The sequence below is a fragment of the Balearica regulorum genome, chromosome 1, assembly GCF_011004875.1.
Source record: "Balearica regulorum gibbericeps isolate bBalReg1 chromosome 1, bBalReg1.pri, whole genome shotgun sequence".
In the NCBI taxonomy this organism is placed as follows: domain Eukaryota; kingdom Metazoa; phylum Chordata; class Aves; order Gruiformes; family Gruidae; genus Balearica; species Balearica regulorum.
This window is the reverse complement of record NC_046184.1, coordinates 66,360,346-66,387,646: the sequence shown is the minus strand read 5'-3', so window position 1 is coordinate 66,387,646 and position 27,301 is coordinate 66,360,346. Positions and strand designations below refer to the sequence as shown.

General features: G+C 40.3%; 1 protein-coding gene across 9 annotated transcripts in view; it reads left to right on the top strand.

Moving 5' to 3' along the window:
- The window catches only part of BICD1 (BICD cargo adaptor 1), a 272,459-nt gene that overhangs the window by 88,674 nt on the left and 156,484 nt on the right, over positions 1 to 27,301 (top strand). For all 9 annotated transcript variants that reach the window (XM_075755912.1, XM_075755858.1, XM_075755869.1 and 6 more), the window contains exon 2: positions 7,171 to 7,383. In XM_075755912.1, the coding sequence (XP_075612027.1) occupies positions 7,171 to 7,383 (213 nt within the window). The remainder of the gene's footprint in view (positions 1 to 7,170; positions 7,384 to 27,301) is intronic.

The following is a 27,301-nucleotide window of genomic DNA, read 5'->3' as shown; positions in this document are numbered from 1 at the left end:
GAGGGATCTATTGAGAACAAACAGAAGACATCCACATTGTGCGTGCTTTTATCCAAAGCTTCCTTGGGGAAAAGACTATGAATTGTTTACATTTGTCCTACTGCTCTGCATCTGTAAACAGTCTCAGTATTACTTATGTCTTCCATGTATCTAATCTCCTCAGTATTTCTGGCATAGGTAAAACCTCTAGCATGTTGGTTTGCAAGTCTTTTTTACAAGTTAAATCTCTCATACATATATTAACATACATGACTCTCCCATTACACCAGCATTTGCATTATTGTTGAATTGAGTTGATTAAATAAGCTGGTATTTGGAAATAAAATTAAATACTTTTTGCCTTTAGGAGGTAATAAAATAGCTTCTTCAGGTAACATTTACGGATTTACCATAGTTACCTATACTCATAGGTGCTCATAACTATAATATATTGTACCTCAGATCATGAATGGGTGTATCAGCAGTCCTTTTCACTGCGTGGCAGATAGTGTCCTCTACATTTTTTCAAATGGGAAGTTGAGGAACAATTTTCTTAAGGTCATATTAAGTGTTTGTAGCAAAGCATGAATTGAAAACAACTGTCCTTTAAAGTTTAATTTTCACCTTTTTCAGATCTCATGAGAACAAATAAGGAAACCCCAATTTGTCAGCTTGCTTCAAATCAAGTACAAAACATTTATTGTTTTGGTGGGTTTTTTTTTCTCTCCAAGATGGGGCTTATGAAGTAAATGGCATGTTGTTACACTAAAAAACCCAAACCAAACAAAAAACCCAAACACACCCACACAAACACCCACACCTCCCCCCAGTGAAACACAGATACAAAAATCCTATTTGTGTTGTGTGGCATAGAGCATAAAAGTGATCATCTTGAGTCTGGAAGTTATGAAATGACCAATGCTTAGACAGTTGCTTGGTTACAACTTGATTTTGATGGGTTATTTCATATTCCTTTTGACCAGGAGACTAGTTAAGTCTAGGAACCTTGTTTACTGTTCTGAGCTGAAAGAAGAATTAGTGAAGGGATCAAGCATCTTTCTGTCTTCCGCCTCTCTGTAGAAGAGTTCAGCATCCTGCTTTATTGAACACAGGCGGAATCAGACAAATGGGACACTTCTGTAGCTGTAAAACAAGCTGTTTTCAGCTAGCCTGTCAACCCACAAGTTCATGGTCTAGTTTTCCTGCCTATATGCCCATGCTGATTCTGGCTGTGTTCTCAATCTGGTCTTGAGTTTTCAATCTGCTTCCCTGCACAGGCTGTCCATCTCACAGGCACTATTCACACAATGCCTATTAATTTTTTTCTTCTGTCATCATTAAGCATGCATCTGCCTGTGTTTTGATTGCAATATGCCTATTACTTATAGCCGAAGACTTTCATCACTTCCGTATTGGATTTCAAAAGGAAACCTATTGACCTCTCTCAGACGTCTTAAATGAATATCAGGAGGTCATGTCAACTACATGAACATTTAATCTAAATTATGAATAAATTTTAGAGGCGTAAAACTTTCACACTTTTTAAGAAAACAGAACCCATCAGTCACCTCTGCAAGGGCATTGTTTGCACTGCAGCGCTGCCAAGAAATACGAGTTGGGTTTTGACTCAGTGCTACCTACTGTGTTCTTCAAGAATAAAACACAGTCCTTGTCCAAGACCCTGGACAATCCACGTACCCGAAGTGTGAGGGAGCAGGGGATGACAGCCAGCCAAGGGATCAGAACCAAGCAGTGAGCACACGCCTGTAAGAAAGCCTACGGAGAGAGAGACTCCCAGTTAGGCTGAACACTGGCTTGGATTTACTAACAAAGAAACTGCTATGTGCAGGTTGATTTCAGCAGCATTCAGGTGAGCAGAGTGTAAAATGCTGGAGGTAAGTTAAGGAAAATTATATGTCTGCCACATCACATCTTATGGGGGGCATCAGTTTCATACCAGCTGATTTTGAGGGAAGGAGTACTATAGCCTGCTCAGCCACTCACCCCCCTGCTCAGCTTTGCCTACAGGGAATTTCCTTACAAACCTATGCCTGCCACTGATTGCTCCTTAGCAGAAAATGTCAGAGAACCCTGAGCTTTGGTTAATTAATTGTGAAGAAAGGAGAAAGAAAAAAAAAAGTAAGCTTAATTTAAAAACAAATACCAAACCAACCAAATAAAAAAACCCAAACAAAATTACTTTTTGGGAGAGACGCAGAATTGCAAGTGACTAAGGGAATATTAAGTGGTAAGTGAGCATTCTAGTTGTGCTACAAAATAAGTCCTGTCCCTGACTTTAACCCCAGTTAGGCATCTCTAGCAACAATTTCCATGGGTGGTGCCATACTGACATTTGCCCAGGAAATGTGCTACCCTCTTGGATAACCCCAAACTACTTTTTCCTCTGCTTTTGTGTTAGGAATGTGGAGGTAACTCATACATAATACATTCCAAGTTAGCAGCCGAAATAGGTAATCATTTGAATAAAAGTTCAATGCTGTTGCATTATGCATCAGAAAACCCACATTAAGTGTCAAAGCCATAAAGGTAGGCTGCCTGCTCATCCTGATAGCAGTCAGGTCATGTTGTATTGCTTATTAATCACCACAGTCTAGAAGAGTGAGTTTCTATGCAAATACTTCAGAATTCCTGCCCCAGGAGGTGGCTGGTAAAAATAAAACGGAAACTTAGAAATAGCATCCTTTGTTACCTACTTATGTTTTTAGCTGATCTTTTTGCATATGTGCTGCTTTCTGCACCTGAATTAGACATCTAACTTCTCTTTTTTTCCTTTCTTTTTTACAGACATCATTTCATGTCACTCACTACAACTAGCTTTCTATTGCTGCTTATATTTGTCATATATTCTTACATATGTTGTTTGGAACAGTCATATTTTTCTATTGCTCCTTTACAAATCTGTGCCCATTTTATTCACTGCATTATTTCTTTCATGCTAGTTTGCTTCTGACACTGGAATTTCCATCTGAGGTTTATTTAGAGTTCAATAGCAAGCGATCTTTTCCTCCAAAGTTACACTTTTCTTCATGATCAGACTGACCTCTTACCCGTGTTTGCCCACTGTTGCCGTCCTTTATCATGCACTCAAACAAATATTGATCATTATTTTATCATTCTCAAAATTCAAATTGACACCCCTAAAATGTCATGATACTGTTATATATTGAGGTCTGAGAATTGTTTATACAATTGTGTTTAATTGCATGTTGTTACTTAGCTTTTATGACCAACTTATAAAAGAAGTATCTCCTAACTTGCATCATTTCAAGCAAATCTTGAGAGAAGTGAAGGGACTAGTATAAGGTGAAATTCAGACTGGTTTGTGTTAGGACAGTGTTTGTAGCTGACTTCACCTATTGTGCCTATACTGGGATGGGGGTTTCTCAAGGGAATAGAAGCCATAAAGGGCTATACGGCCCCCTCTGAGTCTCAGTTTGAATTTGGAAGATGATGTGCTTTGTCAGAAAAACTCTGCAATGTGATTGCTGAAACTAAGAGCCACCAAGGGACCAGTAGTGATTTCTAAGTGGTTTTAATGAGTAGTTACACCAAGCAAGGCAGCACTGTACTGAAAATAACTGCGGTAATTAACTAATATGTCTGCAAGATATAGTACAACACCAATCCAAAATACTACCACAGAAACAATGCGAGTTGGGCACTGTTCCCACAGTTAACAACCACAGATCCTTGCTTCTGTAGTTACTTCTTCATGGTTCGCTCAGAGAACTCTGCTGCCTACGTTGACGTACTTGTCCCAATCTAGTTAAAAAGATAATGGAAGAGCCTGGCCCTGCTTTTGCCGTCCTGGCATCACCTGAAATTTGGTTTAGGGGGAAGCCAGTGTGGTACTAATATAGGTGACAAATTACTTTTGGACAAGAACAGCATCTCTCCAGGAGCTAAACTATATACCTTCACTATAAATATCTGACCAAAATATTGATATCTTCTTCAATGATGAGCATAGGGAACACTTACTCTGTGTTTGTGTGGTACTTCTTCCTCTCCCTTGGTGTCACGTGATATCAAAGGAAAGCTATTTCCCCAGCCAGGCTTCCACAGCAGGCTGGTATTTTCCCATATACAATACTGTAAGTTCAGCAAACCAGTTTGTATCTGGCACTTGACCCAAACAAAGGTGAACTTTCTTTAGCCTGCAGTCCAGGTTGCCATCTTCTTGTGTTTTGACCTTCATCTGCTGTTTCTTCCTTCCATACCTGATGCCAATGCCACCTGCATCCAGCTCACACGTATAAATGCCTCTTGTTCGTGCCAAATGCACCTACGGTTTGTATCTCATCCGCTGCTGACCCTTACCAGTGTGGGTTTCCCAGCTCCTGGGGACCTTCTGACTTTCCTGTCCCACGTGTTCAGGAGGTAATTATGAAGGCTGAAGTGGGCTGTTCCAGCTCTCCCAGGCTCCAGCCTGTTCGTGCTACTGTTTGTGTGAAGTGGTGTGAGGCGTGTTGTCACATCCAGGCCTGGAAACTGGCGGTTGTTGGAAGATGGTTGTGCCTTTTGTGAAATTAGTTGAGCTGAAGTTTTTTCAGGTGGCTAACTTTTCCCACGAGGGGGATGGCTTCAGTGAAATAAGTGTGCACAGTTAATTGCAGTATCTATATCATAGCAAGGTTTAAAGGCTTTATAAATAAGTAAATATTTTAGGCAAATTACTAAAATATAAAATCTAAATAAAACAAATATATGGCTACCAGCTGAAAAATATTGAAGTATGGCTTAATTTAAAAGTGACCAATCTCATGGAAGGCCTTAAGTGGGTATGTCTGGAAAGTTTAAACTTTTTGATGTTCTATACAGACCATGAAATACAGAAGCAGGGCTACTTGCTTGCTTTTTGATTAAAAGACATCTTGTGTTTCTCTCCTTGTCGCATGGATCTGCATAATTTCCATTAATATGGAAAGAGAACTGTGCTTCATTTCTTTCCTTCCTCTGATTTTTTACGTATTGGTAGCAGTTTAAGAAAGAAATTCAGTAGTATAACATACAGTAACGTTCAAATTTGGTTTAATGGGAAAAAAAGATTAAATTATTTTTTCTGACACTTTCTGTAGTCATAGGTACAAAAAACCGTTAAGTATACAGTAATCTTCTGTTATGCTATGCATCCTCCCCAAAATCTGTATTCACGGTGATTCTCAAACATCACATATGCTAAAATGCATCTTGAAAGTATATTTGAGGAAAACATAGCGTGCACATGGAAGGCCATCATCGCTGTGTCCTGTGTTTACCCACAGCACTTTCACTGTAGTTCTCTGGTAGAGAGGGCTCCAGGTCCCCTTTCTTCATGAGCTTCTCCGGCCCTGTCAGTCCTACCTGCTGTTCTGCTGTGTTTTGATTTCCCCCCCCGGGTACGTGGCCTTTACATTTGTCTCATAGGGTTTTTATTGGACTAGTGCTTTTTGCTCAGTCTCAAATTAGGAACAGTGAGCTATTGAATGTAAGTACATAAAATAAAATACAATTTATTAGCCGTGTTCCTGAAACAGCCTTCATAGATTCACAGATACAGTGACTGATTCAGTGGTTAACAGTTTCATTAAATTGAATTTCTTGTATTTGGAAAATCCTCTTTGGCAAGTTGCTGATGCTTGCTATTTCAGTAACTTGCAGTCTTTTGAGAAGATGGCTGGGTTAGTGCATTATTGAATATTTTTAGAATCCTTTAATGCTGAGTTCACAGGATTCTCTAAGTAGACTTAAAAGCTAAAAAGTTTTTGAACAGGGTTTTGCTTTGAAGTTTCTACGAGGCTGCTTCAGTTCTAGTGCCAGCGAAACTTAGAACGTGTTTTGAAAGGCTATAAATAGCAGCAGTAAAACAATGGATTTCGTTTGGCAAGTAGTTCTTATTGATGGGAAGGCAAAGGAGGCCACTACTTACAGTTGGTACAAATGTATACTCTGCTTTGTGGTTTCATAGGACTGGGTAGAAATTAGGCTTTTGAGGAGAATTTCCCACTGAAAGAACATATATTATCATGAATTATATCTCTCTCTCCCCTGTATTGGGGGGAAGAAATTAAAAATCACGGTCTTTCAAACACACTCTCTTTGAATTAAGATATATGAAAGAGCTTTTGCCTATGTTACGCTAAATATTCTTAATATTAGAGGCCTTCTTTTGGCTTTTTCCAGAATTAGGGCATGTAATTTTCACCCAAATGTCTGCTTTTAAAGATAATACAAACAAAACAGGCTTTGCTTTTATTTTATTTTATATAATATTTTATTACTATTTTTATTTGTTATTTGTATATTATTTTGTGTTATTGCATTATTTTTTATGTTGTTATATTATTGCATGTTTTTTCTCTCTGTCTTTCATAGCTAAATATCTCCATCACTTCTTCTGTTGTGGCTTTTACTTTGCTTTCTCCAGGCTGCTTCAGAGCTGTCCAAAATAACGTCAGAAACTGTCGCTGAGAAACACTGTCTTATTAAACTGATCATTCTAAGCCAGTAACAAGAGGAGGATCACTGAACATTACCTATATGCTTAGAAACTTCTTGAATACTTAAATATTGTTTCTTTTCAGCAGAAGCAGAAAACACTGAGTAGAAATGAAGCGAAGGGGCTGTCAAACTCTGTGTTTAGCTTACCAGCAGTGTAGATGGCCACTGCTTGATACTCAGCTCATTTACCTTTCTTTCAAGTTATGGGAAGCTTTGTTTCCATACCATGGAGTCAGCTCCTATCATTAAAGAATGTTGCAAATGGAAAGCAATTTAGAAAGATTTGTCAACTATTTGTGCTCTTTGAAACAAACCAAACCACACATTTATTTTGCAGAACTAGAGAAGAAAGGGAGGGACGAATTATCAGCTGGCCTCATGCAGGAGAGTTAAACACTGGCACTAATTAATGGCTAGTTAGCAGAGCACCATCTTGATCTCAGTGGAGGTTGCCTGGATAGGGGCCATAAATCCATACTGCAAATGAGAACAGCTTCAAGATGCTTCGTTTCAGCTAAATGAGATGGTGGCCCTCAGCTGCTAGGAAGCTGCTAGAGCAGTATTTATTAGGTCAGAGTCTGGGACTCACAGATTTATTTCATTCCCGCTGGCTATGCAGCTGTTTGTTATTGTTGATAATTTTTCTAGGGCTTCAGTAGTTTTATACTGTGCGCTGTTTTCCTCTTGCAGGCGTTTGGACAGTCCTTCTCGATTCACCGCAAAGTGGCTGAAGATGGTGAAACACGCGAAGAGACTCTCCTCCAGGAGTCTGCATCAAAAGAAGCTTATTACCTTGGGAAGATTTTGGAGATGCAGAACGAGCTGAAGCAGAGCAGGGCGGTGGTCACCAACGTTCAGGCAGAGAATGAGAGACTCACTGCTATTGTCCAAGACTTGAAAGAGGTAAATGGGGGTGTGCAGGGACAAAGGGGCTGAATTTTCTTGGAGTATCATGGATGGCATGGCTCTGAGTCATGACAATACTACAAGAAGTAAAAATGCTCACCTACCAGTCTGTCATCATCCCAGAAACCACCTGGCCTGAGAGGGCTGCGATTTAGAAAGGAAAAAATGTAACTTTTTTTTTTTTTAAATTATTTTTAAACAACAAAACCCCTACAAATATAATAAAACTCAGTTCAGGAAGCTATTATTTCCTAAGTACTCTTAGTATTTTGCGTTGTAGTTTATAACACCTACATATAAGTGAATTTTATGTAGACACGTTTTCTGCACACTTCTGATATTCGTGCAACTCCTCTTTTTCTCAACACTCACATAATTTCTCAGGTATTCTGGATTGGCTAGGATTAGATTAAGCTTTCACCAGATTCTTTCTCCTATAAAGCAAAATTAAAATGCATGATCATGGTTAGAAAATGAGCAACAATAAGGAAGCCAAATGTAGTTATTGGCCATGTGTGACACAGTGGTTATTGATCAATTTCAGTGGAGAAATTAGTAATATTTAATAATTTGACTTTTTTCCTTGATATCTGGAAGTTTAGAGAGAAGTTATTTTTACTTACTATTGCTTCCACATCCCAGTTAGCAGAGAACCGATCTAATTTTACTAATTTATTCCTTCCATATCGATGGTTAGTTTGCACAATCCATGTAGAAAAACTCAACACAAGGCCATACAGGAAAGGAAGGTGACTCTGTTTGCTTCAGCTTTACTAGCAAACTGGCTCTTGCTGAAGTTCTAATACGCTCCCCAAGATGCGTGTGTCCCACCACTCTGTCCAGCACTAATTGAGTTGAAATGGAAGACAAGGGATACCGAGTATCAAGTTCTCATCACCTGTCCTGGGTTCTTCGTAGATTTGTGACTGTTGGTTTGGATGTGCCTTTTTTTGCCCGTAAGGAGTTGACATTTATCAAAATCTTTTGCCTCTTTGGCTTGTGCACTCCTGCGAGCCACTGTGCAGCACTGCTGATCTATTGGTTGCTCTCCAGTCTCCTTCCTTGGGTGCAGGCTGGTTTTGCAGTCTGGGCGTCTGAAAAGTTGCATGTGAGTCTGCTGTGGTCTTGATGGCCTGTTGATCGAGGTGCCTCCGATGCACGCTTTTCTTTTATCCTTCTGCTGTTTCTTCTGTTGCTTTCAGGTGCACATTCATACCTCATTCATAGCGGTCTCACTGTTTCTCATACAAACCCCCCCAGATTCAGTTTTCTAAGCAGAGCAACTACACACTGGGGAACGCAGGGCCTGGAAGTAACCCCACATCTTTCCTGCTTTCCCCAGGAATGTTTGTCCTATGGGCTCTCCCCGCTGTCCAGCTGCCGGAGAGATCTTTCCTAGGTGATTCTGGATAATGCTTCTTTCATGTGAATGCAGCAAAGTAACAAAGATTATCATGTTTTCTATAGCCGAGAGGAATGGCATCCTCTTAGCCTACAGAAACCCCTGGGACAGGGTGTCCTGGGGACTGGGTCCTTTAATCCCATTGTACCTTCTTATTTAATGGTTACACTGGACATGCCTATAATACAAGTAAGGTTTTAGGAAAAAGTAAATATATGCTATTTTTTCACAAGATCCAAATAAAATATATGATTGTAATTGCTGTTGCAGTGGTTAACAAAAAAAAAAAAATAAATCAAGTTTATATTTACTCATCCTAAAATCACATCCTAAAAGCTTCTCCAGCAGCAGGCCACCAGCTGCTGACACCCCTACCTAGCCACTTGGTTAAAGATTACAGGCAAGCAGAATCCTAATGGCCTGGGATTCAGTCAGGGATGAACCACCAAGCTAGAGGATACACGTTTGTCTATGTACTCAATTCCTTCGTCTGGGGTCTCCTTGGGATTCCTTCAAATGCAAATCTCCCTTCCATTTTCTATCAGGATTATTGGTCTGTAAGTTATTCAGGAGGCACTTTCAGTACCTGTTCTCCTTAGAATATTGATTGCCCTCATTTCTTTGGAGATAATAGTAACCCCTAGTGTGAGACCAGCTGCAATTATTCCCTGTTCTAATGCTAAATAGAGACAAGCCGTAGTAGTTAATTAAAGTGCAAGAAAAGAATTTACTTGAATAAAAATAAGGCTGATAAACTGCTTCTTATTATTAAGATGATGTTGGACCCTGCGTATAAAGTCCTTGACTATGTTGAACTTCTATTTCGTGGAACTACAATCAACATATTTAAACATTAATGGGATTAGTGCAGTCAGTTCATTCCCAAGCTTACACCAGACACTATTATGATTAATTACTTGAATATAATAAGAGATAGAGGGTGATTGACACCTACCTCGGGCTCTTAGTGATCTTGTCACACTGAATTACACTGGTATTTCACCTCGTGCTCAAAGGAGTCTCACCCTTCTACCCGGCTCAGTATACCTTGGTCCAAACATATAAATCCTAAGGCTGCGATGTCCAAGTGCCTGCAGAAATGAGATGCCCTTCTACTGTAAGAGTTTATGAACTTGGTCTGCTTGATTCTGGGTACTGCTGATAGGAAGAGGCAGACTTAGCTCACTCCAAATTTTGTCAACCATTAAGGTGAAAAACCCCATTTTTTTTTAATGAAATGTCTGGCACATTTTGGGGTACAGACAGTCATTAGAAGCTGCCACATGTAGGTTGCTACAATGAGAAAGTAATTTGTTTCTTTAACTAGTATATTTGAAAATTTAATTAGAGAAAAAAATGGAAGAAAAAAGGGTGGTCTTTATGTGAGCAGCAGTACTGAGTGATGTAAAGATAGATTCTGAATGTAAGTTACTTGGCTGTATCCTCTCTCTTCCCCTCCCTGTTTCACTCCCCTCTTCCCCCGGAGAGAATATGCTTTATAGTTGTTTTTTAAACCTTACTAAGACGTCTTATAAACTAAATCAAAAAATAATTACTCCTTTCACCTTCAGACTTAATATAAAAGGTTTGAAAAACTGCTGTGTGGTTCTGGAAATAGCACACTTGCACAGATGACAGAAATTTATGGTACTTTATCCATGCATTCAGTCCCTTGTGATACTGAAGACTGATAGCTAGGTTTTCAAAACGTGACCCCTGTTATCAGTACCACATCCCTAAATAACACAGGCGGTGCTTCTCCATTTTCTGGTCTGTCATGGGAGTTCTCTTCCGAATACATTCCGCTTTCTGAATTTGCACAGAAATCCATAATCATATGAATGTGTATGAGCATTTTGTGAACCATCAGAATACACTCCCATGAATGCTGATGGCTTTAAGGAATCTTGGGAATTCCATAACCCAGAGTTTAAAAATTCATGCCTTTTTGCAAGTATCTGCCTGCCAGTCACAGCTGATGCCTGCAGGGCAGCTTGACCTGGATCCTTCTTGCTATAAAAGGGAGTGTATCAGGCTCAGGTCTCTAGAGATTATGCATCTCTCTCTGGGAAAGCAAACAAACTGATTTCAATGCTCATCACTAGAAAAAAAACATATTTTTTGAAGAACCTGAGCATTGCTTCACCCTGATGGTGAAGGATGAACGAGGAATCTCTGTACACAGATGGCTTTATAGATTCATGTTAAAATGATCAAAAGAGTAAAACACCAGCAGCATTATTTTTGATGCAATAAAAATCTCTAGAGTTTTCGATAGGAATATTAACTATCACCTAAGTAAATACACATTTTAGAAAGTAGGGTAGCCCTTTTCATTCCTTTCTTCCACCAAGACCTCAGACAGGGGATGTAAAGGGTTATTTGGAGATTCTTAAAATTTTTGTAATGTGAACCAAAAAATGTGCTAATATTAAAACTAACGCCGGAGATATTGTTTAGCATTCGGAGACTGGATTTACAAAATCTCTTATGTTATGCATCACGCAGTTTATGGTAGATGGCCTCTACTTTTTTAAAATCATATTTTAAAAATACAATTTTTTATCATTTTCTAATTCTCTGGTGTTTATTTTTTCCTATTTAAAAACACTGTGTTTACTTATAGCAGGAGATGAGTGACTGGTTCTTTCATTTGGGCCACTGGAAAGTCCTTCCTTATGGTAACCATAAGCACTTTATAGATGGATAAAGATTATTAAATCTCTACTTTGAGAAGTTGATAACTGGCAGAGGTGGTTATGCAAGCACAGAAGACCCAGCTCAGAAGCTGGAGCAGAAAGTTCTTGTGATGAGATCATACCCCTCCTTCATGAGGAGGCTGAATGCCTTGGAGCTGGGCGTCTGACTCACAAGAGGTGGCAACTGGAGGGGAAAGAGCATGAAGCAGAGAGGGGAAGCAAGTGAAACAGTAGAAAATGGAGATGAAAATGATGGTACAGTTTGAGTTTTGTAGGTGTTATTAGACTAGGATTAGGAGTCGTGTGGTGCATTGTGTTGTGAATAGATGTCTTTTGTGTCTGAAGAGGCTGGCAGGTATGGGTCAGCTCTTTCTTCCTGACAAGATTAGTGAAAAGGAGGAGGAATAACAAAGAAAGCCAGGAAGCAAAGGGTTAAAAATATAGTCTGTGCTACTAAATGTCACTGCAGCAGCTGCTGGAGTTGCAGAAAGAAATTGGCACCTGGGTACCTGCAGTCCAGGAGATAACAGATGAACAAGGAGGGTTATGTGATGGCAATGTTAATGGGCTGTGGCAACAGCAGCACGCACCTGGGCTTCCGGAGGGCAAAAGCAGGGATGAGGGCACTGGAAAAGTGGGTGAGGAGAAAAATACCAATTGGTGAGGCATTATGCGCTGAAACCAGGTGAAAAAAAATCTAGGATGAATTGTGTGGCACTGCTGCCCTTGAAATCAATGGCTAAACTTTTATTTACTTCAGCAGTACAAAGATCTTGTACTTCACACTAATCAGGAAACATGCAGGTGTGATAGCCTGGACTTTTTTTGAGGGGAACTTATGTATGATGCAAGTGTGTGAGCTTTACTGCTACCTATGGCCATTTCAGAAATGTAACCTTATGCTAAGTGGCTACATCTGCATTCTGAAAAATATATGATAAATGGAAAAAAAATTACAAGTGTGTTCAAGTTGACTTTTATCTGAAAAAGAAAAAAATATTAAGAACTGGTATATCTGTATTAAATATATCTTAAAATTTTTCCTAATTGGCTATTTCCTATTTAGAAATTATAATTTCTCAGTGTGAAGAGTTAGGGTTTTTTCCTCATTTTTGACAATTAAGAGTAAAGCCTAAAAACTTTAAATGTGAACTGTATCTAGTTAATATCCACACCAATTTCAGGTTCTTGTTTTGTTGCTCTAGGGTTAGACTGTAACAAGATTTGGGTACATAGTGCTTCCTATTTAATGTAGTATGTAGTTAGGTCCAAAACTGAGATCCTTAATGCATTCAATTGTCATCTGCTCCTACAGGCCTAAGTTTCCACCTGTAACATCTTCTGCCCGTATAAAGGTATGTTTCCAGACACATTCAGGAACACCTCTGGCTTGGACTGAGGTTTATTACTACACTGTTGCTGGATATTGAGCATTGCTGTAGGTACACCTGGGATCCTCCAAGGAGACATTTCCCTAGCTGACCTCAACACTTAGTGATGTCCTTCTACTCTCTGGTTCTGTGGTTGTGGCAAGACTTGGGGCTCATGTTTCTTCTCTGCCTGAGGGATTACGAATCCACTTCTCCCTCTGAAGAAAGTGCCCTAGCAGTCATTTGGCAGGCTCTTCATTCCTTCCGATGAAGCTGTTCCGCTTTGTTGGGGGTTATCTAGTATTTTGTGGGTCAGGGAGAGTGAGACTGAGCAAGCTCATAAGAATGACTATAGCCTAAAGGCTAAGCCACTCAGCTGGGAATAAGGAACTAGTTCTAGTCCCTATTTCAATTAATGTTTAATAAGAAATACTTAAATATTAATTGGGGCAGAGACCAGGACCCCAGTCTCTCCTCTGTGAGGTGCTAGCCCTCAGCAAAGGCTGTCTCCACCCCTCAGAGAGCGGTCTTTGGCCCAGATCTTCCATGTCCGTGGCTAGTGATTTAACTACTGAGCTCTTGGAGGGAGGTAGCTCCAGGTTATCAAGTGAGGTAACTTTCTCCAGCTCTGCATTGAAGAAAGATGGAAAAGATGAGTCTGGGAGAGGAACCACTACTATGAACCACATACTGTGGGAAGCACCTTTTGGCAGCCTGGCCATAATGACAAAGCTCTCTTAGAGAGCAGTGAACTCTCTTCAGTGTTATTAGCTTGCTTTCCCTCATAGTTGTCTTAATTTTCTTCACGCATAGGATAGGGAACCTGTGACTGTGCTTTGACGATTATCCTAGACAGTGAAGTGATTTAAGTGACTGCAGTGGTGACTGTGACAATGCATGCAGCATCCTTCCCTGATCTTGCCTGCTCCCCCGTGATGTTGTCCTGTGCTTCCCAGTGGACGCATCCACAGACTTATCCCACTCAATCTACTGAAGAATAGAAGTTTCTCTTGGCATTGGCAATGATTAAATAAAACCTTCTTACTAACGTTATGCTGGTACTTGCAGAAATGGCTTCATTTCTAGAGGGAGAAACAGTAAGGAAACATGGTGAAGTATTCAGTGTGACCATTGCTAATGGTGTCTTCATCTTAATGTATCTTCATGCAAGCACTGCTTTTTGAAAAGAAGCTGTAGGAATGCGATGCCAGAGTAGCCCGTGGAGATGACTGTGGGGCTTGGAGCTGCCTGAGAAACAAAGTGCAGCTGAGGCGTGATAGACAGATGGCAGGAGAATGCTCTCATCGCAATTTAGGATAGCATTAGCATAGTCACTCTAAATGTCTTTGTTTTGGAAGTTTCCTTCAACTGGCTAGAACTGGCTCTGAATTAGGCTTAGAATATACATACGTTTCTTTGCCCACTGGGAGGTGTTTTCCTTTTCTCCCTCCTGTTTTTAGAAAAGCCTGCTGAAGGGAGATTTTCCAGCTTGCTGCTGCCCAGCCACCCTCACAAATTTTTCTCCCTCCTTTGCTTGACAGTGCTGATGGTTTTTTGTCTTCAGAGGTGGAAAAGTTTGCTTAAAAATTTGTTGTTTCCTTCTGCTTTCAGAAAAAATTTTCAAATCACCCTTAATCCTAATTATTGTATAATAGTATAATGTTCTGAAACACAGGAAATTTTATTAAGTGTTGCTGACCTGCTTCAAATCAAGCTCCAGTGTGCACTTGTGTCTTATCTGGACCTCTTTAAAAGCATGTGAACAGTTTCTGTAAGCAGTTAGGTGTTAATACTTTTCCTGTGAAGGCACTTCCTTGCCTGCGCTCTACCTAGGCTGGAGAGAGCTGCAGGACCTCTGGGAGTGTTAGGCTGAACAGGGCGGACAGTGACCCTCTTCTGGCTCCGAATTCCTGTCCTCTTGACACGATCTCTGGAAAATCAGCAGTGCGTGTTTGTAAGTGAAGGCCGCCAGTGGGCCATCGTTGGACTGACCGCCAGTGGTGCCCTTCACTATCACGGCAGGCCATTCCTTGAACCCTTGTTCTGTTTTTTCTGACACACGCACGTTTCCATTCACACTGTGTTCATATCAGTCTCGCTATTTCTTTTACAAGCGCCTGCATCTGCTCACTTCGGGCTGATGTGGACCAAAGTGTAATCCCTGTAAAAGAGGTCCACTGCAGAGTTTCTCCTAGCAGGCAGTGAAGGTAGCGTGCAGATGGGTTTGGTGACTGTTGTCACCACGGGCTGCCATGGGAAAAAATAGCAGCAGACCACGCTGAAGTGTAAAGCCTGGCTTTGCAGCATGAGGCAGCCTGGAAGGTACAAAACTGTGGAGGTTGTGATCAATGGTTGTTTGACAAAACCTTTTTACTAATTTTCACATAGTTTTTTCAGTGGTTTTCTGAGGGCGTTACTTTGTAGAGTTAGATGCTGATGCTTGTTAAATGATTTTCTCTGCCCTGTGCATTTACTTTCCCTGTTCACAGAACTGAGAAGAAGCAAAATGGTTTTCCTTATGCCTTGGAGATAGAAAAATAAAGCGAGCTATGACTTGTAATCCTACCAAATCTCTCCTCATGTTGTGAAAAGGATAGATATACTAGTAGCCTGATACCACCTGTCAAAGAGCAACCTTTGAGTATAGGCAGCAAAACCTCTTGTGTAGACTGCTTCTGAGTGCCCTTGTTAACAGATAAAGGTTTAATTATATATCTGCCATTCAACTTCATCTACTACTGAGTTACCACCAAACACTTTCTTGTGGTTCTTGTTTCACACACTGGCCAACAAACCACTCACTCCTGCAGGTGAAACCAAAGGTGGTTGTGGTAAGATTCACTGTTTAATTTCCTGAAATATGGTTTATAATCCTATAATTGCTCATAAAATTGCTCATACTCCTCATAACCACCAACTGTAATAGAATAGGAAGGTCAACCAGTGGAGAAATACATTTTGCTGTGGCGCTGTTTTCTCAGGGTAATCTTCAGCTCCTTGTTCTGCTGTTCTCGCCTTTGAATATACCTGCAAGCTACCAAAAGCAGCTTTGGTTGGTTGTGTTTCCTGTTAATGAGCCTGGAACAATGACTTAGGATGCAAACTTGTGATCCAACACATGCATGACACCGTTTTCTTTGGCAAGGTTTAGGCATTTAGCTCTGCTGAGTCAAACAATGGACAGTAGGGAGGTCAAAAAAAGGCCAGGCGGGATAATGGAGCATAACCGAGGGACTGTTGCATAAATACAGAGCGCCTTATTATAAAGACTCAAATTCTCAGCTCCTTCTTTCAGAAAGGGTCCTTTGCGGGGCCTCAAATAGAAAATGAACGAGGGTGTACTTTCAGCTGCGCTCCGTAATCTCTAGACAGTAATTAATCAAATCAGGATCTGGCAGTGCTCGTTCTTACATAAGACCTGTGAAATAATGACCCCTTATTTGTGCTGAAGTGGCATTTCAAATCCCTTTATGTACCCCCCTGTACAAGGTATTCTGTGCCGAGAGGACAGCTGTGGAGGCCAGAGGTGTACCTGGCTTTAAAGAGGAGTGAGACAGATTTCATGGAAGACGGGGCCATCAGTGCTGCTTCTACCTGAAGATCCAGACCCAGCACCCAGCTCAGGAAGTTCCTCAACCCCCAGATATAGGGTGCTGGGAGGGGACACCAGGGAAGGCATCATCATGTAACGTCCTCGTTTCTTGGGTGTTACCTGCTTGTGAGTGGCTGCTGCCAGAGGCAAAGTATTGGACTAGCAGCTCTCTGAACTGAGAAAATGTTTGTGTTGTACAGCCTCTAATTTTTAAAAATTAATAACTTTGCCGACTTGTTTTTGTTTCTAGATGAGGAAGCCCTCATAAGAACTGCTTGTGCTGACTCACTCTTTTCAGTATTAATTTGCTGGTTAAGAATAACTTGGGCTTTTGTCTATTCAAGTGGCGTGGAGTAAGACTGTTTTTGGCAGTGCTGGGATTAGTTGTGTTGCCAGTTTTTAAAGAATCCTTGCAATGTGATCTGGACTCTGAGGAGCAAGAGCCCAGGAGCTGTGCTGACTTGTACCTTGTGACTTCATTCATTTGCCTGGGATTAATCGGGAGGGGAAGAATACCCTGGGTGCCAGAATTTCTGAAGCTCGAGTACAAAAGCTTAAGCACTCTTCCAGATAAAGTAATGACATAACAAGGAGAAATTTTTGCTGAAAGTCCTCCCTGCCTGAGTGCATAAGCAAATAGAGCATAAGTTTCAGTGATATGTGCCACTGATAAAGAATGTTAAACAAAGAATGAAAGTAAGTTTGTTGTCCCTGTTCCAATTAATTCCCTTTGATTTTTTTTTTTAAATATCCTGAGTAGCTTCTAATTTAAAAAAGAAAAAAAAAAAAAGAGTTAAAGCTTCTCTGAGAGACTGATACTGTTCTTCCCAGTCATTCAGTATTAGAATGTGCCTGGCAATTGTTGAATGTTTTATGCCTTCAGGACTTGTTGGGGTTACAGAACAGTAATCTTGATATATTCCCAGTTGTCAGTACACAAGCGGTGCAGTTGTATTTCTCTTCTCCTGGGAGTCCCCATGTGCATTGTAGCTCTGCCTTACTTTACCTTCTGTTGTTGACTTCCTCCTCTTCTCGGCACATGGATACATCACTGCCTGCTTTCCTAACCTGCTTCCTCCTGAACTTTTGACATTGCTCATGATTAAGCAGTGCAGAACTGATGGCACTGAAGAGTCATTTATTCGGAGATGAGATCCACCAAACAAAACCGAAAAACCTAATGATGTCTTCTGGTGCTGTGATTAGTACTTGGACCTTGAGAGAAACTCATGTGTGCTGAACACACGTGGGCAATAATTACCAGCCAAGGTACTTGAGCATCCACATCTGCTGTTATTTGTTCAAAAAACACATTTATTTTCAGTGTATTTTTTTCTTATCCTTTAATCAATACTGATTTATTCATAAGGGTTTCTCTTGGGATTTACTAGGTAATTTTGGGAAATGGGATTTACCTTTTGCTAGGGATATGTCTTAGATACCAAGGCACAGAGCATTGCTGGTGACCTGACCCCAGAAGTGGATGATTCGTGAGGTGCAATCAGAGTGAGACTGAGCATGACTCATCTAATACATGCCGTTGGACAGTTAGCAGCTAGTAAAAATTTCCTTGGCAAAAACCCCTCCATACAAATAAAAAGAAAGGAACCATACAGCAAAACCTGTGAAACTCTGAAAAATATGAGAAAAGCAAGCATCTTTGGGGTTTATATTTTTGTGTTCTGTATGTTGGCATCCTCTCATTTGGATTCATTCAGTGTACATCTTACAAAACTTAAGTCTGCTCTGTGTGGCAATGCGATGCCGTTCTTAAGTGTGATCCTCTGTGGAGTAGGCTCTCCCGTTCAATTCCCTCTTCTGCCTCAAAACCTCAAACTCATTACCAGTTTGGCACTGGTATGAAATCATTAATAAGTTCTTGGCTCCCATCATCCATGCTAATTGTGTTTTCTGCAACAAACTCTGTTCTCAAGGGGAAAAATATAAGAGGAAGATGACAGAGGGTGAACATCAAGAAACTCAGATATGCCACCTCTTTTTCTCCCTCTGCCCTTATTACAATATATGAGACAAGCTGGTTATTTTTAGTTATTCTCAACAGTCAGTGCCAGTCAGCATCCAAGAGTAGGGCAGCAAGTCAGGCAGAGGTCAGACAGTGTTATCACCCTTTCATTGTGATGATCAAATCCACTTCTAAGCTTCAGGATTGAGAAAAATGCACTTTTGCTGGCAAATGTTTTGGATGTGTACGTGCAGATGCTCATACATAATCAGACCTTGTCTGCTTCTGTGACATTATTGTTCAAAAAACCATCAAATAGGTAGGACTAGATATGAATGCAATTTTTGTCTTCACTGCCCATTTATTCTGCCTGTACAGCCTTTCCTCTCCTTCTGAAGCATGGTACACTGGCTCTTTCAGCCAAATGTGCCTTGAAGGCATCATCGTAGATACGTGATTTTTCACTTCAGTGAAACGGTCAGGATGTCTGTTCTGATACTGGCCGTGAACTATACGTGAAGAATGGCTGTGGCATTACAGTGTCAGTGTCAGAGTGAGGTGGATTAAAAATGGGCCATTTCCCATCAGTCCTGCATACCTGGTCATGAAAATGGAATGCAAAGACATTACTGTTTGCAAATGCAGCACTGTAAGCTTTGGCTAATGATATATGGTGGTTGATATTTGTTGCTCATATTCCCCCTTGTCTTACTTTTCCAAGGGAAGTGGCCACGCAGTAGCAGTGAGAAGATACCAGATTCTGGTTTTGTGCTTAGCAGCTGTACGTGATTTAAATGGCAAGGGCGAAATTCTGGTCAGTGGTGAGAAAGGAAAGTGATTCTTTCCCAAACAACTTCTCCCAAGTGGTATTTCACATGCAGTGACTATTTGCCCCCCTCAAATGAGGCATGCAGAGAGCTCAAGACAGATAAGAAAAGCAGGGAAGAAAAAGTACAAAATCTAAAGAATAGTTATGAACAGGGGTTGGTTGTCAACTAATTAGGAAACTATTAGAGAGAGAAATTCAATATTTTGCCTTATATCAAATCAGCAACAAGGTTTCATAAACTTGCTCTGCCTTGGCTTGCCCCAAAAATCTGGGAGGAAAAGAATGGCCCTTGGTTTGTTGTCCAAGACTTCAAACAGAATGAAGAAGGACTGAATCTGCGGACCCCTTTGCAAGATGTCAGAAGAGATGTTCCAATTCACAAAGACATCTAAGCATGTTTTGAAGCAGAAGCATAAAAGACAGCCTATGGATGGGTTTATTCATGATAATTTCAGACATGTTCATAGATACTTTGTAGAACTGGTCCTCACCTTGTTTTGGCAGCAATTCTCGTAAGCATTTTATTGTGCAGTAAGTTTTTAAGCAGGTAAGAAATAGCTGTAGATGTATGTGATTAGCATGTTTTTGACATTCATTTTATTGCAGATCTTTGAGACATTATCAGAATATTTTTGTTTTGAAGGCTAGGAGGTACAGCTGTTTTTTATATGGCTTGGTTTGCCCATGCTTTATAAATGTCAGTGATGATTTGAAGTCAGTCCCTTGACAGCTTTCATGTATTAGATTTTTACATCAGTTTATTTTTTTATCCTTTGCAAATGCTTTCAAAAAAACAGTTACTAATTTTCCATCACTGCTTTTCTTGCCCTCTAAAAGTTATGAATGACTCTTCTTCCTAACCTGACGACATAATTTCTTTTCACCAAATTTGTTATGAGATGGAGTTATACACCAGAGCCATAACTCTGTTTTAAAATAAATCACTCTATAGGCTATAAATGAAATTGAACCTTAAATGGCTAATAGATTTTTAAAAAGCCCAATGAACTATTATGTTATTAGTCCACTTGAAATTGTATTAACATGTTCAAGGGAAAGAAATAATGACAGTGAAAGTTCTGAAGTCTGAAAAGTGAAAACGTTTGAGAGCATCAGGAAGGAAAAAAACCCAACCTATGCATGCCTGCAAACTTAAAATACTTATAACCCTGCTAGTGTTTCTGTTTAGGAAATCTTCTTCCTTTTAGCATGTTATCAATGGTAATAAACTCTTCTCGTATGGTTAGCTCTAACACAGGGCAGCTACACCACCTGCCTCCTGCTGAGTTCAGTCTGCGAATTGCCTGGGTGAGCTGAGGGCTAGTTTGCAGGAATTCAATGAATATTATTACCTAGCTTCACGCTGCAGCAATCAGAAAGGCAAGGCGAGCCAACTATAAACTCAGCTTCAACGACATCCATGTACATTAATCATTCTTTTCTACCCATTTACTTTGCGGAACCCTATTTCCTTTTCAGACCCAATAAATGCATGTTACAAAGTGTAACTCTGAAGTTCCCCTAACACAGTCTACATTTTTGTTCTTAGCTGAACTCAGAAATATCAGAGATTGATTCTTTGTAGTCAGAATAACCCGCGCTATAGACTCTGTAACTTTCCACCTTGAGGCAGGAAGAGCCGTGGATCATCTATTTAAAGGCAGGATAGTTAGCAAAAATTTTGTTCTTTGAAACTGGAAAGCTTCTTGCTTCCAAAGGAAGCAAATTTATTGGAGGTTGTTTTGAGCCCTGTTGTCATTTCATTAAAAAAACATGGCAATAACTTAGAGTGAATTGGAGAGAGAATCCTTCTTTCCATCAAGAACCAAATACAAAGACTGGATTATCATTGTGTTTTTCATATCATATTGCACTGACCTTTTTCCCAGGGGTTGTAAGCAAGCCCAGGACATTAAAAACAAAATAGGCTGGCTTCTTCTTTATTACATGCCACTACTTAAGGAAATGTAGCCATGACTATTTCTTTTCTGTCCACCACTGCGACAAAATTCTGGTATGAGCTACACCATCTTGCAATGTTTGAAATAACAAAGCTTGTCTTATTACTGAAACCTAAAACCACAGTCAGTTTGTGTTACATGTATTTAAGCGTCTTTGTTTAACAGGTTTTATTAATGCTGCACTTCATGAGGAAACTCCCTCTCTTAGCTGAGCCTTGAGGTAGTGGAGGCAGCTCTAAGCATCATTCCCATCCGAGGTCTGGAAGGTCAAGTTATTTTTAAAGCTAGTGCTGCAGCTGAAAAACAGTTCAGGCCCTATAAAGGTGTCATTCAGTGGTGTGGTAAAATGGGTTGTGAAGACAACAGTAAAGTAAAATAAACCTATGTCACTTCCTCCACTGAAGCACATAACTCAAGGGCTCGTGGGGTGCGGAGCCATGTGCCTTCTCCTCCTCTTGCTTTCTGCTTTCCATCTCCCATCTGTAATCCATTAGAAACTTGTGTTATTTCAGCATGATTGGGGTTAACTTCTAAACGTGATGTATTGCTGCCTCCTCGCAGACAGAACCTGTGTTTTCAGGTATGCTGTTCTCCAGTTAGATTCAGGGGGTTTTTCTTGCTGTAATTTTCCCTTTACAGTGTGGGGTTTTATTGCACAGCTTCGATAGCCTATTATTGTTCAGCCAAGGGTGGGGAAAACCAATTTGGTCTGAGAGAGATTGTAAATGAAATAAACTTTTTGCTTTGACTTGTTTTGGGAACAACTTTCATGTTCTTCAGAAGACAGATTTCTTTTTTTAATGTATTCAGTGTTTTCTTAAAGTTTTCACTACTTTTCTTTTAGAAAATAACAACGAGCACTGAAGCACTAATTTGGCCCTTCAGCAAAGTACACCTGTAATATGAAGTGTCTCTTTCTCTCCCTTACCTTTCCCCTGGGCTGCAGCTTCTGCTGGTGCGTGTGGTCGTAGCCTGTCCTTGCAGTTGGCCAGCTGAACAGCAACTCCATCCAATATCGGTACCATGCATTTTCACATACCGCGGAGTGAAAAGCTTCACTGAAAAATAAAAGCATGATTTATTTAAAGAACTTCTGTTATGTTATGCAGAATAGATAAAGAATAGACAAATTATTTTAATAGCAGAGATATTTTACCCAAGGTGAACATTTTTCTATATTCATGTACCTCATTTTTTTTCAAAAGAAGCCTCAGACTTCCTTTAAAACAAATTATTTATCCCATATTATTGTCACACAGTCCAAGCCACATCCTACCCCTTCTCTTAAATCCAGCCAGATTTAAGATGCAGTTGTACTGGGAGGTTTAAAAGTGATGATGGAGATGTGTCTGGGTGCGTGCTGAGCTCCCTTGTGCACGGCTGGGCTTTCAGAGGGCACCAGCCGCAATAAATGCGGTCCTGGCGGAGGTTTCCCGTGCTGCCGGGTAGCTGGCTGGCAGCTAGCAATAGCACTTGGGGTAATTCAGAGAGGATTTTTCTCCCAGAGGAGAGGGATGGATTTCCTGTGGCTCCAGCGCGACTTTTCTGGGAGTGGATAAGCAGGACAGCAGTCAAGTTACGAGGGGATGTGGATACGAAAGAACAACCAAAGCAGCGCTAGTGCATCTTACCTGATTAAGATAATGAACATTGAGGGGTTGTATCTGGGCCTTGCACAAGTGCTGTTGTCTCTGGGTTGATGGGTTGGTAGGCTTCTGTTCGTTTGCCAAGATCACTGCTGTATAAGGTAAGTAGCATTGGTGTTTGTGTTTTAAGAAGAGCTAGTAAGGAAAAAAAACCCATTCAGAGCAGATACCACCAGTTTGGGGTTTTTTTCAGCCAGGAAATGGCTCTTGCAGGTTTCACTCACTGTTATTTCTTAGTAAAGGGAGAACTGCAGATTTGCCTTCTTTGGTATACGCAAACATCTTTTCCATGTGTCACCTCCCAGGAGGACTGTATGCCTTTCTTACCTGTGCATTATTGACTTTCAGTGTATTTTGTGGCCTTATACGTTTAATATTTTTTTGCCTTACTCAGACCAGGCACATGCATTTCAACTATCTTCAGTGTAAAAATAGCCTGAAGGCAAACTCAGGCTTGTATCGCATCTTCAACTAAGTTAAGAAATCCCTTAAAAGATTCAGGGATTCCAGTGGTTATACCCTCCAGCATGGTCCCATCGTAGAAAAGTTGCCATCCCTCAGCTTTGTGCACTTGCCCTGATTCAAGGACATTAAACCTCGTAGTTACTGTGAAAAAAATAATGCAGGATTTGTGTTGGAATAAAGTTCTGCAACACAGAGAACATTTCCAACCTTCTTATGCTGCAAGCATTACCCTGGGGGGCTTTTTTCTGTAAGGTACAGACAGCTGGCTACAAGAAGCATCTATCTTGGTGCCAAATCAGACTTTGGAAGCTCTGCCCTGGTCTGTGGCCTAATTTGACTTGCTCTTTTCCATTGCTTATGTGAGGGACAAGTTTCTAAAACCTTAAGTGCTGTGCTTTTTTTTTTTTTTTTTCTTTCCCCAGAACTGGTCTCATCTAGATATCAAGAGGCATCAAAGACTTGTCTGTATAGTATGTTTATAGACTTTGGCCAAAGTTAATCCCTGATGCATCAGTGTTGACCTCAGCTGAACTATATCTAGTATATATTTGCCTCGTTGTTTGCAAATTGCTACTAAAAATTGCTAAATGCTGCTGTTTGACCATTTGCATACTGGCATGCTAAGTCAAAGGAGCAAAAAAAAACCCCACAGACCCTAAACACAGACCCCACTCTGCTCTCTTCCATTCAGTAAAACTGAGCTCATTTTCTTGGCTTCAGTGTGCTACGCTGCACTTAAGAACTCATTTGTAAGCTATAGCTGTTACTGGAAATAGTGATAAACCCAATTCTTTTTCTGAAAAGACTCTGCTTTGTAGGCAAGGAAGTACTCCAGTAACTCCTCTAATTAAGACCTTTCTCCTTTGCGTTGCAACATATGGCAGGACAGGATAAATAAGCAGGGAGAAGGAAGCTTTGTTTCTCGCTGCGACCAAGGGTTTTCTTCCCCGTGTGTTTCATACAACTGTAGAAATTCAAAAAGTGGCCCAAACCAATCATGGTTTGTCTTCTGTGGGTAAGAGATAAATGCTGCCATGCACGTTTTGGCTGGGCACAGTAATCATGCTCTAAACCAGTCTTCTTTACGGACAAGATAAAGGTGTATGTGCAGTTCACGATAATCTTATCCAAAAAATCCCCTGCCTACAAAGGAACAAGATAACTCAAGGCAGCTACCAGCAGACCGCACGTGGTTCACATACATTCTGAATAAACGTCCTCTGCCAAATAAGTGGTCTTTAAAAAAGAAAGCCCACAAATTATCAGAAATGCAGTATCTCTGTACGTGATTTCCTTGTAGAACTACTAACAGTATAATGCTGGTGTCTAGACAGTCCATAATCTTTCATTCCAGGAGGAAAAAAAAGGAAATTTTCTGCCTTATCCTCAGAATATTGTATTTCATAGGTGAGTCATTTTCTAATGTTATGGAAATGATAAAGATCATCTGGGTAAGTGAGGACTAGTGATTCCTATTGCTGCCTCAGTGGTGCTGCCATCTGTTCAGCTCCCTGTGTAGTTGGCGAGATAATCTAACCAGTCTGTTCTTATAGTGCACATTAATCTTATTCATATGAGAGATAAAATGCTATAGAAATTAACTGTTTCCAATGAGACTTTTTTTTTTTTTAACCAAGACGTGTTTTACAAATTTCTTACCTCTCTATATAAATGCATGTATTGTTTTACCTGGTAATCAATTTTTTTGCACTGTGTTTTAACTGTACTCTAAGTTCTTAAGGTGTAGAATTTGTGCAAATTTCCTATAATTAGATGAGGTTTTTTGGCTAAAGGGGAAGTTGAGGCACAGAAGTTGAGATCCCAAGTTTTAATAAGTGGCTGCATCTTGCATTTGTTGGTTCCTCTGACACTTGGTGATCTATGTGAGATGATGGAGGAAGTTTGTGTTGCTTCCCAAAGCTCAGAAATTCCTGGGATTCTTGTATCCACAATGACAACTGAAATGTACTGTTTTCCCTACCCAGGTTTCAAATATTGTAATCTTTTTTCCAGTGCTCTTGATATTCAACAGCTTTTAACAGTGAATCTATTGGGTTCTTATTTATATCTTGCAAAACAAGACCCAGACAACACTCTGTCATTTAGCAGCTGTCTTTCACATCTATTTTGCATGCTTAACCACAGAAAATACTAGCAACAGTCTACATTTTCCCTGACGGAGTATTTAAAGAACCTATCGTCCTTTTCGTTTTGCTGTTAAATTAGTAGGGTATCGCAAATGGCTTTCTCTAAAGAAAGGTTTTTTCACTTTCAGAAATCCCTTCTTCTGTATCAACTCTTCTCTCCCATTTCCCAGTTACTCTCAAAGCTGTGTACTGGTGCTAAATCCAAGTTTCTAATTGAGATTCTAAGCAGGAAAAATTGCATCATTGGCTTTTGTTCTCCCGTGAAAGCCCATATTAATGGAGACTGCCTTATATAAAGCAGTCCCCTTTCGCCTTTGAAAACAAAGAAGAGTTCCTGTCTGAAACAAGTCCTGTGGCATTTCGGTGTTTTCAGAGAGCCCTACTGAGCTTTATGCAGAGCCTTGGCTGTCCTTATCAGCGCACGGCAGGATCAGCACAGGTAGCGGTGTGATGAAACACACGGTACGGTCGGAAGGAGCTCCATCTCCGAGCGGTTTCCCAGGCCTGGGAGAAGGGGAGACTTTGCTCTTTGCTCAGAGCCTGGCAGAGAGATGATGCTTGACCTCAAGGCCACTGCAAGAAAACAACTGTGCCACGGGTTCATGTGTATGCTTTGCGGTCTGCTGCTGTCTTGCCTATCCCTTCCAGTCCCACACTTGCCAGAAATGGGGGATCCTGTTCCAAGCTCACCAAACTGACAGGTTTTTAAAGTTTCCGATCCATATTCTTCCCTGACTACCCTGGGTTTGGATCAGACTTAGGATTTCTGTCAAAGAGAAAGGTGCTGATGCTCAGGCTTGTGGCATGGGGCATCTCTTACCACAGTCTGTCACACTGAAGTAAAATGTGAGAAGTTGAGTAATTCTGTAGTAGGAAAAAAAATAAGATTCAGGTGTGATTAGTCAAGCTAACCTTGACTAACTACTCTTCATTTCAGGCAAACATTCAGGGCCTTATCAAACATAAAAGAAAGAAAAGACTTTTTTTTTTTTCCCAGGTATTAGGTACTAAGTATTAAAATCCTCATGTTAAGGTGTTACATTGGTAACACCTGATGAAGCTGAACGCAGCCGTGTAACACGCAAGGATATTATGACTTTCTCCATTGTATGCTTTTATTAAGGGCTAATTAACACACACTAGCTAATATCTGTTAGAATATGCATTTTCACCTAGGGGGGTCTGCACTGTGGAGGCAAAAATTTGAGTTCCATGGTGGTTCCCCAGCCTCTCCTTCTGCCAGGCTGACAGCCAAGAATATTACAACTATTTTACTGGCAGCTGGGTTTTCTTTTTCAAAATTATGATTTGGTTTGATTTTGTTGGTTTGGTTTTTCTTAATTAGGTTTTTCCCATGAATATGAGAATATGATCTTAAAAGAAAGGGGAAAACTTAGGAGAAAATTTTTATTTAAAAAAAAATAAAATAGACTTTGATTGCCAGAAGGTATCCTCAAGTTCATAAAGCTTCAGGGGAAACCTGTATTGGAGACCAGTCCATCCCGTTGTCCACAAGACAGATAGCACAGTCGCATAGACTGCTGCTGTTGGTTTCTGTTTCTGATTTTTGTCAAGGGGGTATGATACTTTCTTCTTTTTTACCAAACAAACAAAGAGCTTGAAGCTTGAAGCATTTGTCATTGCTGGGGTACTAATGCACTTTGAAGAAGTTTGGCAGCCTGCAAGATTTATAATTTTTTTACATTTTCTTGTCACTTTGAATTTAGCTGTTATACATCACATTTGTATGTCTCTCATTAACCCCTGTTTAACCCAGATGACAGATATTTGAGAGAAATTAGTATTTGTTGCAAGTTCAGCACACTCATGCCTCTTGTTGA